The sequence below is a fragment of the Xiphophorus couchianus genome, chromosome 19, assembly GCF_001444195.1.
Source record: "Xiphophorus couchianus chromosome 19, X_couchianus-1.0, whole genome shotgun sequence".
Classification (NCBI taxonomy): domain Eukaryota; kingdom Metazoa; phylum Chordata; class Actinopteri; order Cyprinodontiformes; family Poeciliidae; genus Xiphophorus; species Xiphophorus couchianus.
The window spans coordinates 21,528,068-21,544,442 of NC_040246.1; the positions used below are offsets into that span (position 1 = coordinate 21,528,068).

At 35.9% G+C, this 16,375-nt stretch overlaps 2 protein-coding genes across 10 annotated transcripts in view; one reads left to right on the forward strand and one right to left on the reverse strand.

Moving 5' to 3' along the window:
* The window catches only part of impg1b (interphotoreceptor matrix proteoglycan 1b), a 35,706-nt gene extending 22,946 nt beyond the window's left edge, over nucleotides 1–12,760 (forward strand). For 3 of the 6 annotated variants that reach the window (XM_028001430.1, XM_028001427.1, XM_028001429.1), the window contains 6 exons: nucleotides 6,342–6,561; nucleotides 7,584–7,794; nucleotides 8,934–9,119; nucleotides 9,230–9,404; nucleotides 10,828–10,911; nucleotides 12,265–12,760. In XM_028001430.1, coding sequence (XP_027857231.1) covers nucleotides 6,342–6,561; nucleotides 7,584–7,794; nucleotides 8,934–9,119; nucleotides 9,230–9,404; nucleotides 10,828–10,911; nucleotides 12,265–12,348 — 960 coding nt within the window. In that variant the 3' untranslated portion in view covers nucleotides 12,349–12,760. Of the gene's footprint in view, nucleotides 1–6,341; nucleotides 6,562–7,583; nucleotides 7,795–8,933; nucleotides 9,120–9,229; nucleotides 9,405–10,827; nucleotides 10,912–11,461; nucleotides 11,481–12,264 lie in introns of all 6 variants that reach the window. The other 3 variants (XM_028001428.1, XR_003593444.1, XM_028001431.1) reach the window with 3 other exon arrangements.
* Nucleotides 12,761–13,447: 687 nt separating this feature from the next.
* The window catches only part of myo6b (myosin VIb), a 49,070-nt gene continuing 46,142 nt past the window's right edge, over nucleotides 13,448–16,375 (reverse strand). For all 4 annotated transcript variants that reach the window (XM_028001414.1, XM_028001412.1, XM_028001413.1 and 1 more), the window contains 2 exons: nucleotides 15,500–15,718; nucleotides 13,448–14,492 (listed from right to left, as the gene is read on the reverse strand). In XM_028001414.1, coding sequence (XP_027857215.1) covers nucleotides 14,293–14,492; nucleotides 15,500–15,718 — 419 coding nt within the window. In that variant the 3' untranslated portion in view covers nucleotides 13,448–14,292. The remainder of the gene's footprint in view (nucleotides 14,493–15,499; nucleotides 15,719–16,375) is intronic.

A 16,375-nucleotide genomic window follows, 5' to 3' on the forward strand; every position in this document is an offset into this window, starting at 1 on the left:
AAACCTTACTTGTTACTTTCCTGAACTTTCCTTGAACTTACTGCTTGCTTGCATTGAGCTTCCTTGTAACTTTTTTCTGGAAGTTATGGCGTATCTTTACAGAAGTTTCACAGACCTGACTGCATTTTTTCAAACATTTTACATCATATATTCGTGGATGTGTCATGGAACTTTAGCAGTACTTTTTAAAACTTCATAGTTACTTTACACAACACTGCTGACATTTCCTGACTACTTTCTGTTATGGAACTTACTGGTTATTTTCTGGAACTTTCCTTGAATTCACTGGTATCTTAATTGACAACATGATGGTTATCTGCCTTTAACTTGCTGGATAAATTCATTGAAATGTGAAACATGAGTGTTTTCCTTGAACTTATTGGGCACGCTTACATTTTACAACTTACTGGTTACTTTCCTGGATCTTTGATTAAACTTATTTTATACATTCCCGGACATTCTGGCTGTTTTCCTTTAATATACCCCATGATTTCTGAAACGTAACAGAATTCCAGAAAATTACTTGGAAAATAACTTATTGGTTATTTTAAAAATAAATATGAGCTACAAAACAAAAGTTTACTGCAACCTTTAGGCAACTTTATTTGAATTTTCTTAGAATTTGCTGTTTGTTTTCATAACTTTCTGGTAATTTCTAAACTGCTCTATAGTTTAATGGAAACTGTGGCGCAGTTTCCAGAACATGTTGGTTTGAAAACTAAAACCAATTAAAGAAAAACTTTCCAGACTTTAATATACAGTGAAGTAACATTAGCTCGTCCCACTCTGTGTGCTGCAGAAGTGATTTTATAGCGTTGCAAAAAAGTAAAATCATCCTTTAAGGCTCAATATTATAGACAAAACTATTGAGTTTTTGTTTTCGTATTAGTTATTTTGCTACTTCAACTTGCTTTGAACATATATAGCATAAAAAATGTATGGTGAATGTTACTTCTTAGTTGTAGCAACTGTTAAATGACTAAATGCAATTTTAACGTGATCTATATTCGATTGTGGAGTTTATTTTACTACTTATACAGACAAAAATGCAGCATGGCTTCACATTTACGATGTTACATTATATGCATGTCTGATGCCTTAAATATAAATCAGTTTGGCTTAGAATAGTAAGTGAATGATCTTTGTGAACACTTTCGGGATGTTTTGCTGATTTGTGCTTTTGTTCTGCTAAAGCAGAGTTAGTTTATGCATGGAGGTCAGGAGACCTTTTCCTGTTTTAGTCTTCGGTTTGTGACGTGGAGTAAGCAGCTTAGAGGTTCTCGTCAGCTCCTGCATCTCACACTTTGTGCTAATGCTGGTTTCAATCTCCTTACTGTATCTGCATGCAATATAACTGAATGTACCACAGGAAATGGAATAAAAACAATCAAGTCACTTTTAGTTTTGAAACTTTAGTTATTATTATTTTTTTATTAAGCTGTGTTTGAAAATCGGCATTAGGGTTTGGTATGTTAGCATGCTTGCATGTTTAATATGAGCAGATGCATTGAAACATATTTCTGCAAGGATAAACGATAGACTGTCACAAATGTGTTGAGCTGGTTTTGATTCGTTTCTGTTCACAGGGTAACTTGTCTGCAGAGAAACTATTGAAAGAAAAGCTGAAAGCAATGTATAGCTGGTAAAAGCAACACTCCATCTCCAATTTTTAGTGGTTGCTCAAACCTTGGACTTTGCTTGTTAACTAATTTGTTGAGCTTCCTGGCAAAACTAGATTTCAGATGTTTGATCCGGTAAGTATTTACCGCTCTGAGTGCTACCAATATATTCTGCGTTTCCATCACAAATGTGCGCAAAACTTTGTTGATATTCTGCTAATAATTTTCTAATTGTTGTTTCTTCATTAAGTAAGAAACACAATTAAAGTCTCATTTGAGTAAGTTAACGTGATAAGTTGTTAAAAACATGCGGCGTCATCCTTCTCCTTACACTTCCTGTTGTCTTCTTTGTGGTTTCCGTCAGTAGTAACATCCGGTGGTTGATCACGTGACTTACTGTATGTGATGCAAAAGTGTTTCAGTCGCAGTTTTGTGAATCAAAGTAATTTCAATACAGCAGAAAAACCACCTCATCATTGTGCAAAACCTTTTTATTGAAAACCTGTTTCCATTAACGAATTACAAATTTATTTTTGTAATTCCAATTTGCGCAATTGGTCAATGGGAACGCAGCTATATTCTCCTTTAAATGGGCGACTTCTTATTTATCTTAAATGATCCAACCTGGTTTCATCAGAAATCATAATGAACTGCTGAGTATCATGTAAATGAGCCCATTTAAACGGACACCGAATACTCATAATGTGTATATGTATGTTCTGTCGGCCCATTGTAGCTCGGATTACTCCTGTACCTACTGGTTTATGAAGCAACCAAAAAAAATTGGACATGGAGTTCAGAAAGTGTTTTTTTTCTTTATGTTGAATGAAAATAAACATGCTAAGCTGGTTAATATTCATTGTGACTCTTCAGTGACATCTGCACCAGGCCTGTTGGTTTTAACAGAACCAGTAGATACATGCGTAACTTTTTATGAAACCATCAAGTTGTGGATGTAGAAGTTCTGTGGTTTGCAGTAGAGAGATCCTTTACAAATTATTGTGACAATTATTGTGTTTGTAAACTGTTTGCAAGTCGTTCCCTGCTGGTCCAGGTGCAGCTGCAGCTGCAGCGCAGTCAGAGCAGTGGCTCTGGGTGAAGTGTTGGCAGGTGATAGGTGCGCTCACCTGTCCTGAGCAGAGCGGCTTACGGCTTCTTATCGCTCCTCCACCACTCAGGCCTGCTAAAGTAGTGTAATGTCTTCCCCTCACGCTGCAGCAGTTTCATCTGAGCTCAACTTGAAAACCGTTCAGATCAATGACCCTGATGGAGCGCCGTTTCTTTAGCTGTCTGACTTCCTGCATCAGTTCCTTCATAGTTTGGCTTTCCACACTGCAAAAACACAAAATCCTACCAAATATTCTTTTGGTCGAGTTTCTAGTGCAACTATTTTATTACACTTGAAATGAGACAAAAATAACTTACAAGTGACTTTTTAGCAAGATATGAGAGCTGGTTTTAAGTTAATAAGTCCTTAATATTGACTAAAAAGTTTTATTTCGGCAGATTATTTCACTTTTCCATCCTATAAGTGAAATAATCTGCCAGTGGAACTAGAAGTTTTTCAACAATATTAAGGAATTAATTACTTAAAACAAGCTCTTATATTTTACTAAAAAGTTACTTGTAAGTTAGTTTTATTTTGTTTCAATAACTAATATGTTTGTACTAGAAACTAGACTAAAAATACTTGGTAAATTTTTGTGTTTTTGCAGTGCAGACATTTGCAAAACTATTCCAATAACGTTTCCATATTTTATCACAAACTTTCATGTATATTTTTGGAATTTTGTGTTTTTTATTTTATTTTTTTATTTATAAAAATCTAAAAAGTGTGTCATACATTTTTATTCCTCCCCCTTTACTCTGGCACTCCTAGATAAAACCCATTAACCTCAACTGCCTTCAAATGTTTCCTAATTAGTGAATAAAACAAACAGAACCATCAAACTTATGCAGACGTGGGCGTCCAACTAAACCAGGGGGTCCAAACATTTTCATCAAGTCTAAAAAATATTGAGTGCTAAAAAATAGTTTTTTATCTACTCAACAACAAACTACGCATGCAATACTTTATTTAAAATAAGTATTAGATTTGTTCCTGGAAAAGGACGCGTAAATTATTCTAGATCCAAAACTTTAAAACGTTCTGCAGGTTTACAAAATTAAAAGAACATAATTGAGTCATTTCTGAACAATAATATCCGGATTCGGGTCGATTTTTCTTCCTGTATTTAGCCAAGTTTATTAAATTAATTAAAAACAGATGTGAGTGCAGCAAGTCTTACTTTTGAGTAACAGAAACTGGTCCTGGCAAGAGAATGCAAAAAAGATCTTTATTTAAAGACAAACACTTTGTGTTGTAGCCAGTATTTTTTCATTGTCGGAAGGTTTTACTTTGACATCATTTTGAACACATGAGCCTCGGAGTCAAAGTTGTTTGGGGCCGCACACAGTCAGTCCATGGGCTGCCAATGGCCCCTGAGCCACACTTTGGACACCCCTGATCTGAACTGACAGTCTGAAGAAGAAGAGCATTAATCAGAGAAGCAGCCAAGAGGCGACTCTGGAGGAGCTGCAGAGAACCAAAGCTCAGCTGACTAGCTAACTAGCTAGCAGATGAAACCCCAATCCGTCAATCTAAACTTTGGGGCAAAACATTTTCCTGTTTTTTCTTTGAAAAACATTGAAAACTGTCTTTCGTTTTCCTTCTGGTCCAGGGATGCGCTGTCCCATGTTGGGCTAATCCCAAAACTAATCCCTGAAGATTGAAGGGAGATGAACAGTTTTATAAGTCACTGCACGTCTAAGTCATATTCAAATATATTTAAATTTAAAGTTTAGGTTAAATTAGAGTCAAAAGTAATTTTACTGCTTTAGATGTTTGAAGTAGCAACTTTAAATTATTCCATTGGAGTTTGATACATTTATAATGTAATTTAGTCTCTGCATCAAGTTAATCCAGTTAGATTTAGGAAGCGGTGGCGCTGTGCGGAGCCAGACTATTTTATTTGTCTTGGCTCCCTCATCTTATTCACATGAACGACTACGAGGCACGCACATGAAATATTTAGAAAACGATAAATGACTAAATTAGATAAAGCAGAGTGTTGTGTTTCGTTGCTTGGCTGTAGCCTGAGAAGGAAAACTATTTTCCAACACAAACATCTCTACAGTTATGCAAAACTTTTGTCCAAGAATTCTGGAGACACAAAGAGTCACAATAATAATAATAAAAAAAACTAATAAAGGAGAAGCATGAATAGTTGAGCCAAATAGGGAAAATCTTATCTTTAGTAAAAAAGATCTGCATGTCTCTGTACAATAAAATATAATTGAAAAAGAAGTGTTAATTTGTAAAAACTCGTTTAAGGAAGAAGATGATTTTTCTCTGCAGCAAATCCTAAAAACGTGGACTGATCAAAAACAAAATCAGCCGGTTCCTTTAAAAATGTCCACAAACCTTTGTAAAACTTCCACTAATGTAAAAAATAAAGTGGAAAAAAAAACACAGTTTCACAATTTCATTAGTTTTCATTAAAGAAAAAACACAATTAAAATCACATGTGAATAAGTTTGTTCACTCGTTAAGCCGTTAAAAACAAGCCGCGTCATCCTCATCCTGCCGTCTTCTTCGTTGGTTTCGTCCGGTTGTCGATCATGTGACTGGCGTGATGTGAAAAAGCTTTTCCTTTGCAGCTTTATGAAATGAACCCATTTTGATACGACCAAACGACCTCATCGGCAAAACTTTTTACTGAAAAACAAATGTTTTTCAAAATTGCCGTGTTTCCATTAAGCAAATTTATTATCGAAATGTCAAATTGAGCAGTTATATAATCAATGTTAAAGCAGCTACAATGATTGATTAGTTCCTGTCTTATTTAGGTTTTTGATCCTGTTTGCAGAATTTATCCAAATCGCTGAATCATGGCTGATTTCAACAAACCATCATTTTAGAAAGTATTCACACCCCTCTCTCCCTAAATGACCATTTTCTTCCTCAGCAGAAACATTCTTGGCAAAACAAGAATGTTTATAATAAAGATAAATATTTAAAACCTATTTTGTTCAATCTTGCTGAGGAAACTCCTGGTTCAGTTCCTGACTTTAGCTGTTGGCAAACATCGTACTGGAAATATTTTCTTCCTGTTGATTGCTTTAAACCTACAGTTAACTGAGTGACTGTTCCTGCAAACCTCTTAGGATAAATGTAGGACAGTATTATTGTATATTAGTTTTCTGTTTGAGACTGTTTACTTGCAGTACACATTCTTTTTATCAACCTATTTTATCCTTTCACAGTTTTTCTAATTTCCAGGATTAGCATTTTTGTGGCACCGGTGCTTTGAAACCAAAACTCCAATTTTGTTCTGCATCTAATTGTACAATCAGTGACAGAAAACTCATCCTTTCATGCTCGCATCAAAATTTAATTACAAACTATTCATATGTGACCTGAATAATAAAACTTGAGCGCTGTCACTGGTGGAGGATAAAACAGAGGATAATTAAGTTTTTTTTGTCATCTCCATATAATAAATTCAGCTTTGTTTATTAATTTACATTTTCATAGATAAAGTAAAACTTCAGGTTTCTTCTTTTTTTAACAGCTAAAATCTGCTTCCCTGCAGCAAATAGATTTTTCCAACACTAATCCTTTTGTAATTAGCATCTGAAAAGCAGCAGCTGATGAATCTGTCCCTCTCTATCTTTGCACAGCTTCTGCCATATTTACAGTCCAATCTGACTGGGTTTAAGCAGCTGGAGATTCTCAACTTCAGGAATGGGAGTGTTGTGGTAAACAGCAGGATGAAACTGGACAAGCCGGTGCCGAACAACGTCACAGAAGCCGTGCGCTGTGTGCTGGAGGACTTGTGCAGCGCCGCGTCTAATCGGCTTGACATCGAGATTGACAGTCGCTCTCTGGAGGTTGAACCAGGTGAGAAGTTCTTGCTGAAGTCTTGGCTTGTATTCTGTTATTTCTTCACTTGTTTTGGTGCTTGAGAAAGGATGTCCGCATTTACTTTTCAATTTTCAGGGTGAAATTGGCAAAAGTGGTCACAGGAAGCTTTAAGTTTCTGTCTGCCATAAACTGTTTAATCACACAAACTCGACTCTGTAGTTTGTTGCTTTTGTCACAGTGATGTGCAGAGATTATTTTACTTATAATAAGACATTTTCCCACGTTTTACATGAAATAATCTGAATAGTTGTCTTAAAACTCCTATATCTGGCTGAAAAGTTACTTGTGTCCAGAAATAATTGGTAAAATTTTGCGTTTTTACAGTGTTGGAAAACGTTTATGTTGATCTGGACTTTCCAGTGTCAAAAGTGACAGTTTAGCAGATAAATAAAGCATTCATATTAAAATAAAAATGATTAAAACACTGCAAAAAATCTGTAAAAAATATAGAGAACAAGATTTTCCCTTGTTATAAGAGAAATAATCTGCCAATGGAATAAGTATTTTTTAAAATTAATATTAAGGAATTATTGACTCTAAAACTCTTATGTGTTGCTGAAGTTACTTTTGAGTGAATTTGTCTTTAATCAAGTGTAATACGTTATTTGCACTATAAGCTAGACAACATACTTGGTAATATTTTGTATCTTTTTCAGTGTTTGGCATCTTTAAAACACGTCAGACTGAAAAGTATCAATGATTTTGTTTCTCATCTGTTTGTGAATTTCTTTATTTTGAGATCTTTGAGCCGACTTTGTGTTGCAAGACGGGTTCTGTTCAGCAGAATCTCGACTCTGTAGAGGTTAACTTTCCAACAAAAAGTAGTTGACTTCAGGTTCTTCCTGTTTTACCTTTTCTTGTGTGATGGTTTGTATTCTCATTGAAATGCTGCTTTATGAGATGAATCAGAACGCTGTGTAAGCTCTCCTCTTCATTAATGCTAACCGGCGCCTCTCTGCTCCTGCTTTCATCTCCCTCCTCCGCCCCGCTGGCCGCAGCTGACCAAGCAGATCCGTGTAAGTTCCTGGCCTGCAACGAGTTTTCTCGCTGCATGGTGAACAGCTGGAGCGGCGAGGCCGAGTGCCTGTGTGACCCCGGCTACAGCGCGGTGGACGGCCGGCCCTGCCAGGACGCCTGCTCCCTGCAGCCGGACTTCTGCCTGAACGGAGGCGTGTGTGAGATCATCCCCGGCCACGGAGTCACCTGCAGGTACGCACAAACCAGGGGTGTTCAAAGAGCGGCCCGCGGGCCATTTGTGGCCCCCAGCTGCAATTCAAGAACGATGCAAGTTTGTCCTGTTCATCACAGCGGGAAATGCAAACTGGGTAAATTACCAACATTATTTAAATTCTTTTTGGGTTTGGTAAAATATTTTTGAATTAACATTGATTTGAATAGAAAAAGTTAAGTTTTTATATAAGCTTTTAGAACCACGTTTATGTAGAGACTTTTCTGCGCATAATTCAACTGTTATTAAACCTGCATAAATATAACAAGTGTTTTGAAAGAAAGTGACTCAAATCTTTTTCTTGTAACAGAATAAATTTGTTTATTAAAGCCCCCCAAAATTAGAAAATTTTAATTGGTTTATTTTATTTTAGTCTTTATTTTTATTTTACTGTCATGCAAGTAAATTTGACTTTTCAGTTTTGGTCCAAAGACTTTGGACTGACATAAACTGACTGAGGAACATTATTTTTAATTTTCAGACGGTACATAATATATTATTTCTATCTGTACTGTAAAGCCATTTTAGGGTCGTTGTATACATGTATAAAAAAGTAAATTTCCACCAAAGATTTTGATATCAATCTCAGAAATTTCCAATAGAAATTTTAAATATAACAATTTATTTGAATGGGTGTCCATATCTGACATGCCAGTGTTATAAACATGAAGGAGTCGTCATGAACGTTTGCCTGTTGTCATGAAGTGTCATTTGGTAAAAGATGAAATTTTTAATGCAAAGTTTCATTAAAAGTCTGTTAAGAATGTCATCTTTGCATTAAAATGTTACCAAAATGAATAATAAAGCACAGAATTAGGCAGAACAGATCCACCTTTACCTGATGTACAAAATGTTTCAGTATTCCTATTTATTTATTGTACATTGCATTAAAACTTTTGGAAATACACCATATAAATGCCCGATTGCAGGCCTAAATTGAAATGCATGTCGTCTGTGTCTACTCTGCGCTCTGGGGGATTTATTCATAAACATTTGCTTTCAGAACTGGAAGTGCTAAATTGTTTTTGAATCACTCCTGCAGAGAAAGAAACGGTAAACTATTAATTTTCTTTTCTTCAGGAAAGTGTCTGGGCTTTCATTCTGTTCTCCTTTGTTTCAGATGCCCTGCAGGTAAATACTGGCGTTACCACGGCGCGCGCTGCAGCGAGCTGGTGTCGGTGCCTCTGGACCCGGCTCTGATTACTACCTGCCTGCTGGGGAGCCTCTGCCTGGTTTGCGCCGTCATCGGCATTTTAATATTCATCAACAAGAAGTGCATAAGGACCAGGAAGGCCGTGGCTCTGGTGTAAGTCAGATCCCTGCTTTGCATTCGCTTTGCATAACCCATCCTTGTCGTTCTCAGGGTGTCTGCCGGCGCCGCTGCTGTAAATGCGTTTGTGTGCGTTTGCATCGCAGGCACACCCATGCACCGTATGCCTTTGAGAACACTTTGAGGGAGAACCCGGTTTTTGAGAATGATGACGGTGTCTTAACTCATGTTTCCACTCTGCCATGTGCCTCAAGCTCTGCCTCTTCGCAGTCTGAGCAGGAACATTTTGCCTCGGTTGAAAATATACGCCTGAGTATCGAGGTACAGCGAGAGGATCGGCATTAAAACCTAACCCGACTAAACACTAACCTCAAATCTACAGAGCAGGAAAACCGCCTCAGGTTGGCTCGGTTTGCTGCTCTGAGCTTCTCGTCCACACACCTTTAACTCTGCTTTGTAGGTTTCACCTTTGACCTCAGAGGCATTTGCTGTAGAACAGGGGTGTCCAAAGTGCAGCCAGACAGTCAAATTTGTCCCATAAGTTCAGCTGGTTAATGCAGATGGAGAGACTTTTCTTTCTTTTTTTACAATTAGGACAAAACTATGACTCACAAATTAAATTTTCTCACAACATAAAATATTTGGGTCGTACTAAAAATGAACAATTACTTTTTTGTAGCTCAGAAAATGAACCCGAGTGGGAAAAAGCAGGCAAAGGTTTTTGGTTAGCAGTAGATTTAATACCATTAAAGGGTTTTAATCCGTAGATTATAATAAGGTGCAATAGAAGAAAAAAATGTGGAGATCATGGAGTAAATCAATGTGATGAAGTTTTTTAATCCAACGTTAGAATTAATGTTGGAATATATAGATGTATAAAGATAAATCATAAAACTCATTGACATTTGTGTACAAGAATATTTTCATAGGATGATTTTAGTTGACGTTCATTTTAAGTAATTAAAAAGCTGAAATTATATTTTATAAGTTTACATTAAAGTATTTTAATAATTATCCAGCCAGAGCACCTGGTGCTAAGTAACAAAACATAATTTAATGAATTTATTGAAGCTTCAAGGAGTTTTAATAATCAAGGTACTTGAATCGTTACATCCCTTCAAAGTATTAATCTTTTAATAACCAAACTTTCTGCTTTCTCTTTATTTTCATGTTAGATAGGGACACCAACCAAAGCTTTTAATTACATTATTAAACTTTTCAAATAAAAAGTCAATGACATTATGTTTTCAGAAGAAGAGATTAAATCTGTTTCAGTTTTCTTCAATTGAGCCCAAAATACATTTTTTCATGTGAAACCCTTTGACGTTTTGGAGCTACAAACATTTTTTTATTTTCTTTGTTTAATCAAAATACTTTCATGTTTGAAATATTGTTAAGCAGAAAAAATCTTTTCTGATCTTAATCTTGTATTTTTGAATCGATGATTTTGGCTGTTAGAAAACGTTTGGACACCCCGACTGTAGAGCGTAGATTTATTTTCACTGCAAAAACACAAAATCTTCCCAAATGTTTTTGGTTTATTTTCTAGTGCAAATACCTTAATACACTTTAAATAAGACAAAACTAACATATAAGTAACTTTTATAATATAGATGCTTGTTTTAAATCCTTAATATTGATGAATTTCATCACTATTTGAATTTAGGGTAGATTTGTGTAAAATCTTTGCTTTAATCATCTTTATTTAGGAGGAAAAACGTTAAAATGTGTCTCCTCTCTGCAGATCCCCAGACAACTCTACACAACAAGATCAGAAAAGTTAGTGTCAGACATGGTGGGTTTCCATCACAGTTTGCCACACAGTGAGGTAAGACTGGCATAAACTGCTTTGAGTAACTTTGTTCTAAATGTGTCTGCAAATCTGGAAATTATTTTTGTTAAAGTTCCTTGTGAGAAGTTTTTCAGCTCTAAACATTGACTGAGATTCCATTACAAAACATCAGTTTTCCACCAATATCCAAAAAACACAATTTCTCAATTGTGGTGTTTTGATTAAACACAAAGATAGAAAAATGGACGGATGGTTGGCGTTAGGGTTGGATGGAGGGCTGGAGTTGAACTTTGACCTATAGTTGTAACTGCAGGTAAAGTTGTTTCTCCAGAGTATTGTCACGTTGACTGAATACATTTAATATTTATCCTGTTATAAATGTTTTATTTAGAAACAAGTAATGTAGCTCTTTTTCTTTTGCTCCACAATTATGTATTTACTCTGTTGGTTCAAAAATGTTTTGCAATTTGCTGTTACTCAAATGAATGTGATCCAGTAATTTAAAACTTGCACCCTGTTTTTAGTTTTCACTGTAGTTGAAAATCATTTTGCTAAAGTATAAATAACTTGACGAAATATTTTCCAGCTCTTTGACGCCTGCAAAGGTAAAAGTCCATCAAAACTATCAGTGATGATTTTACTCACCTACCAGAATCACTGCAGCGTTTTTGTGATCAAAGTTTTCCCTTAAAGCTGCAGTAACCTTTTTTAAAATATCTTGTTTTCGTCCCCATGTCGTGACGGTTTTTCATGAGGTAGATAACCTGTGAAAGAATTGAGTTCCTCTGCCAACTCCTAGTGTTAACTAGAGACAAGCAATCACAGCCAGGAGGCGGGGTTTAGCACTGTCAGTTACATAATCATTGCTGCAACTAGCATAGTCTGTCATAAATGCTAAGGCTAGTTAGCATTGCTACCAACGACGACGGATAAACAGTTTTACTTTAATGATAAGTTGTTTTCCCCCCATTAGCACATTTACCAGCAAGTACAAGAGGTTGTTTGACGGCGCTAAGACCCGCCTCCTGGCTCTGATTGGTTATGTTTGGTCGAGAGTGATGCATTTCTTCAGTTAGGAATAGTAGCTCAGGATGGAGGTGGAGGAGATCGATCTTTTCACAGTGTCTCAGACTGACACAATATGGTGACAGATTTTAACAAATGGGTAAAAATCTGATTTTGAAAAAAAAAAGTTACCTACTGCAGTTTTAACAACACAAAAAATAATCCTAACAACTGTTTCACAATGGAAAACATTTTCCAAATGAAGAGCTTGTGATTTCAAGCTTTTGTAATTTCTGTGTGAAAATCACCGTCTCCCATATAAATAATAATTACGAAGCGTCTCTCCACCGGGAACAAACTGACTCTGCCTCTCGTTTCCTCCAGACGTGGCGACTGTCCAGTGAGTACGGGAGGTGCTGCCTGCTGCGGGCGCCAGACAACGACTGTTTCGAAGTCACAGTTCTCTGATAACACCTGATCCGGAGCGAAGCAGGAAAAAACGCTGCAGTTTCACGTTCATAGTGTTAGACAGAGAGCTCTGCAGATGAGGCTGCGTTCGAGGGGAAACTAATATTTATTACACGTTGTAAATGGTAGGAACATTTCCTGTACACGCTTGGCAAAGGTTGGTCTTTCCTCACAATGAGGTATTTATTATTTACAGAAAGATGCACATGGTTGTATCTCACTGTATGTGTAGATAAAGTAATATATTTTGTTTTTGACGTGTTTTGTGTCCCAAAAAGAGAATGTACTGTATAAGCTACTGACTTGGCTGCTTCAGTCACTCCCATTCGCAAACTTATCAATAACCGTTGATCTGGACATATTTTTATACATTTTTCATGTAAAGCAAATAAAATAAAGGTTTTTAGAAGAACAAGCTGCGTGTTTTCTGTCAGTTTAAACTGTATTCAGATGCAACTGCACACATTTTTGGAGAATCAAATTAAATGAAAAAATGGTGGAAATGATTTATTATAATACCGAACTTATAAGCAAAACACTTAATATGATTAAAGTGTTTAATAGAAGAAAAAATGTGGAGATCTTGGAGTAAATACTACCGTACTTTTTAAATCTAGTGTTAGAATTAATATTGAAAGAAATTTAATTAAATTAAACTTTATAAGTTTACTAAACATTAAAATATTTAGTTCATTTTGATTACAATTTCTTTCTAAATTTATTGTCTAACAATTTCAAAAATGTTCAAAAAGGGGATAAGCCATAAAAGATCACAGCTCAAGACGATGGCTGTTCATCGCGCTCTATTCAAGCATATTAATGGAAAATTAAGTGGAAGAAAAAAATGTGTGAAGCAACCCTTTCAAATAAAAAAAATATTTACACAACTTAATTTTGAAATGAAATATTAAAATTTAGTTACATTTTGTTAGATGCTCGTGTGAAAATCTGATATACTTCATAAGTATAAAACCTCTAATAGCTTTTATGTAACACAGAACAGCACATTTACCCACTAATTTAAAAATATTAATTATAAACTGCTGCTGTAATTTCAAAACCAAAAATCTTGATAGAACTAAAAGACAAATCAACTGGGAATTTTTCAGAAATGTTTATTTCTACAGTTTTTCCAGAGAGAAGGCCGTCATGCTTCAAAATCTGAGTTTTCATTACTCAGATTTTGGTATCAAGTGGGATTTTTGTTTTTCAGGTAAATGAAGACTTGATTGTTTAACCATTGAGAAAAAACCCATAACACAAACACCAACATTATTAGCTGTAAAACAATCCTGTATGCACAAAACTGCAAACATGAAAACATTTCCTTCTTCCATATCAAATGAGTAACAATAAAAAAAACTCCAGCTACAGAATATGTGCAGCCAGGAAAAACAAACTATTGTTTACAGGCATCACATTGTTGCAACATTACATGATATCTCCCATAACTGACAACATAAAACATTAAAATGATCAAATTCAGTCGGTATGAGTTTGTTTGAAGAATAAAAATTGGATTCTGACTTTGCTAAAAACTTGTGAAACTCGGTGTAAATGGTGACTGTCCTCGTTTATAATCCCAAAAACCATAAAGCATGAATTTTATGGCATCATAAGACAGTTAAAGCTCTAATTTGGTGTCACTGTTTGGGTTTTAAGTTTACAGCTACAGAGGATGAACCAATTAAGACGTATGTGGTGCAATTTTAAGGCCTCAGTGGGATTTTGAATTTCTGCATAGATTTCGGAAAACAACCAGTTTGCTAACGCTACTAAATTAAAGTGTTGCACTGCAAATGAATAAAAAATAGAAAATTATATCAGTATAAGAATTGATATCAAGTGAGCATTTAGAGATGAACAGGGAGCATCTTTGCATGTTATTTCCTTAATTTCCCACAAAGCGCAGAGACAGTGAACTGCTCACGCAGAAGCATGGTTTCACTTGAGGAGACTCTGCAGCATGGCGGTGGCGTACGTTGGCCGGGCCTGCTTGTTCTCTATCGCCTTCTTCAGGTACTGGATCCCGTCGCAGCGCTCCCAGATCTCCTCAAACTGCCTGGGCAAGATCTCAGCGCCCCGCTTCCTGGTCAGACCCGTCTCCTCCAGACTCAGCTCACACATCTCCATGTCGTCTTTACCTTCGTGGTGGAGGAGGATGAGAAAGCAGAGAGATTTACGCCCAGCGCTAAATATTAAAAAGAAAACAACATGATAAATGAGAACATGATTGAATTACTAAATATAAACCTCCCAGTTAAAAGTGATTTATTATAAGTCCTTGGACACATTAGGAGAAATTATGGGCTACAAAACATCCTACTTTACATTTTTTGCACAAAATTATTCTTGGATCTCATTATCTACCGATTTTCAGCTGTTTTAGGGTCTCTGTCACTTTAAATCCAAATAAGCTGCTGCTGGCCACGCCCCCAACTCAACGTTTACACTCGCACATGAAAAATGGCTGTAAACAGATGTGTAATTACAACCATACATCTTTGAAAGGCAGAAGTGGAACCTTCTGCACAACCAACAGGAACACAGCAAATGGTTTCTGGAATGGTTTCAGTGTGTTGAACAAGACACTTATCTTTTCCAACAGCCATTGTACAGTGCATACAGAACCTCCTGAGGTTCAGCAGAACCTCCTGAGGTTCAGCAGAACCTCCATCCGTGCCGCGCTGCATTGATGCAGTAATTCATGCAAAAGGAGCCCCAACCAAGTGTAAGCTCAAATTTCTGGACAGTTTATTATTCTGATGTAATATTTAAATTTTTTTGCTACAATTTTCTATCAACTCTATATCAAATGATTTTTAAATAAAATTTTTAGAGTTTAATATGTTTTGTAATTATATTTTAATTCATTAGTTTCATGAAACTTATTGGAGATTTGTAGTTAGGGAAGAGATAAACTGACAGGGATACAAATAAAGACCTAAAATAAATATTTTTTTGCATATTTTATCAATCCAATAAGAAAACTACAACCATCTTTTCTACTGATTTTTTGAAGACTTTAATTTTCTTTCATATAATTTTTCAGCGTCAGTGACCAAACATGATGAAATTTCCTTTGTGTGTTTGACATGATTTTCCTAAAAAAATACCTTTTGAGGAAACAAAGAGCGAGCTGATGACTCACCTGCGACCAACACAATGGGCTGTTTGTCTGGATGCAGCTCCATCTGTCTGGCTATCCACGGCCCATCGAAGTGGGCGTACCACCAGCCCTTCTTTTTGTTCTGCGGGTCCTTGTACTGGTCAGCGGGTCGGATGAAAGGAATCCGAAAGTATCGCTGCTGGCGGTTCATGGCGACTTCCTGATGCTGGGCCGGTGTTGGAGGAGCCGGGTTCTGCTCAGCTGCAATTCAATTATTTCAACAACAAAAGTAAAATCCAGAGGAAAAGCAAGCTGTCTGGTCTGATATGAATCAAAGAATAATATTTAAAAGTTCTTTAAAAAGAGGAGAGTTTGTACAGTTTGATTTGGTACTTTAAAGTATTTCGGTGCTGCTGTTTTTTTCCCCAACAAATATTTATTAAGCATAAAAAGGAGAGATTTATACTTTATGTCACAAATGTTCAAAAATGTAGCCTGAAAAGGTTTTTTCTTGACTGATAAAACAGATTGTTTCCTACTTTGACAATAAAAGCACAGCTTAGGCTTCGGCTTTTTAAAAAATTATTACTATTCACTCCAAATGGAAGGCTGTTATTCATCCAAATATTCAGCTATCTTTAGCTTTTCAATAAGGTTTACTCTAAAAGTAGAAAAACTAACATTATCTGAAATATGAGAGGGATTTTTGGATCATATTTATTCATTTTAAAGGAATCCCTTTGATAACATTTTCAATACTGAAACTACATTTTCTGAAGGAAAAAGATCCTTTGTAGTAAAGATAAAACATAATTAATTTCAATATAACAAAATTTTTATCTCCTTAAATCCACAAAGTTAATATTTAAAGAGACGGTGTTGGTTTACGTTGTCTGGGAGGTTTACTAACATTTATAG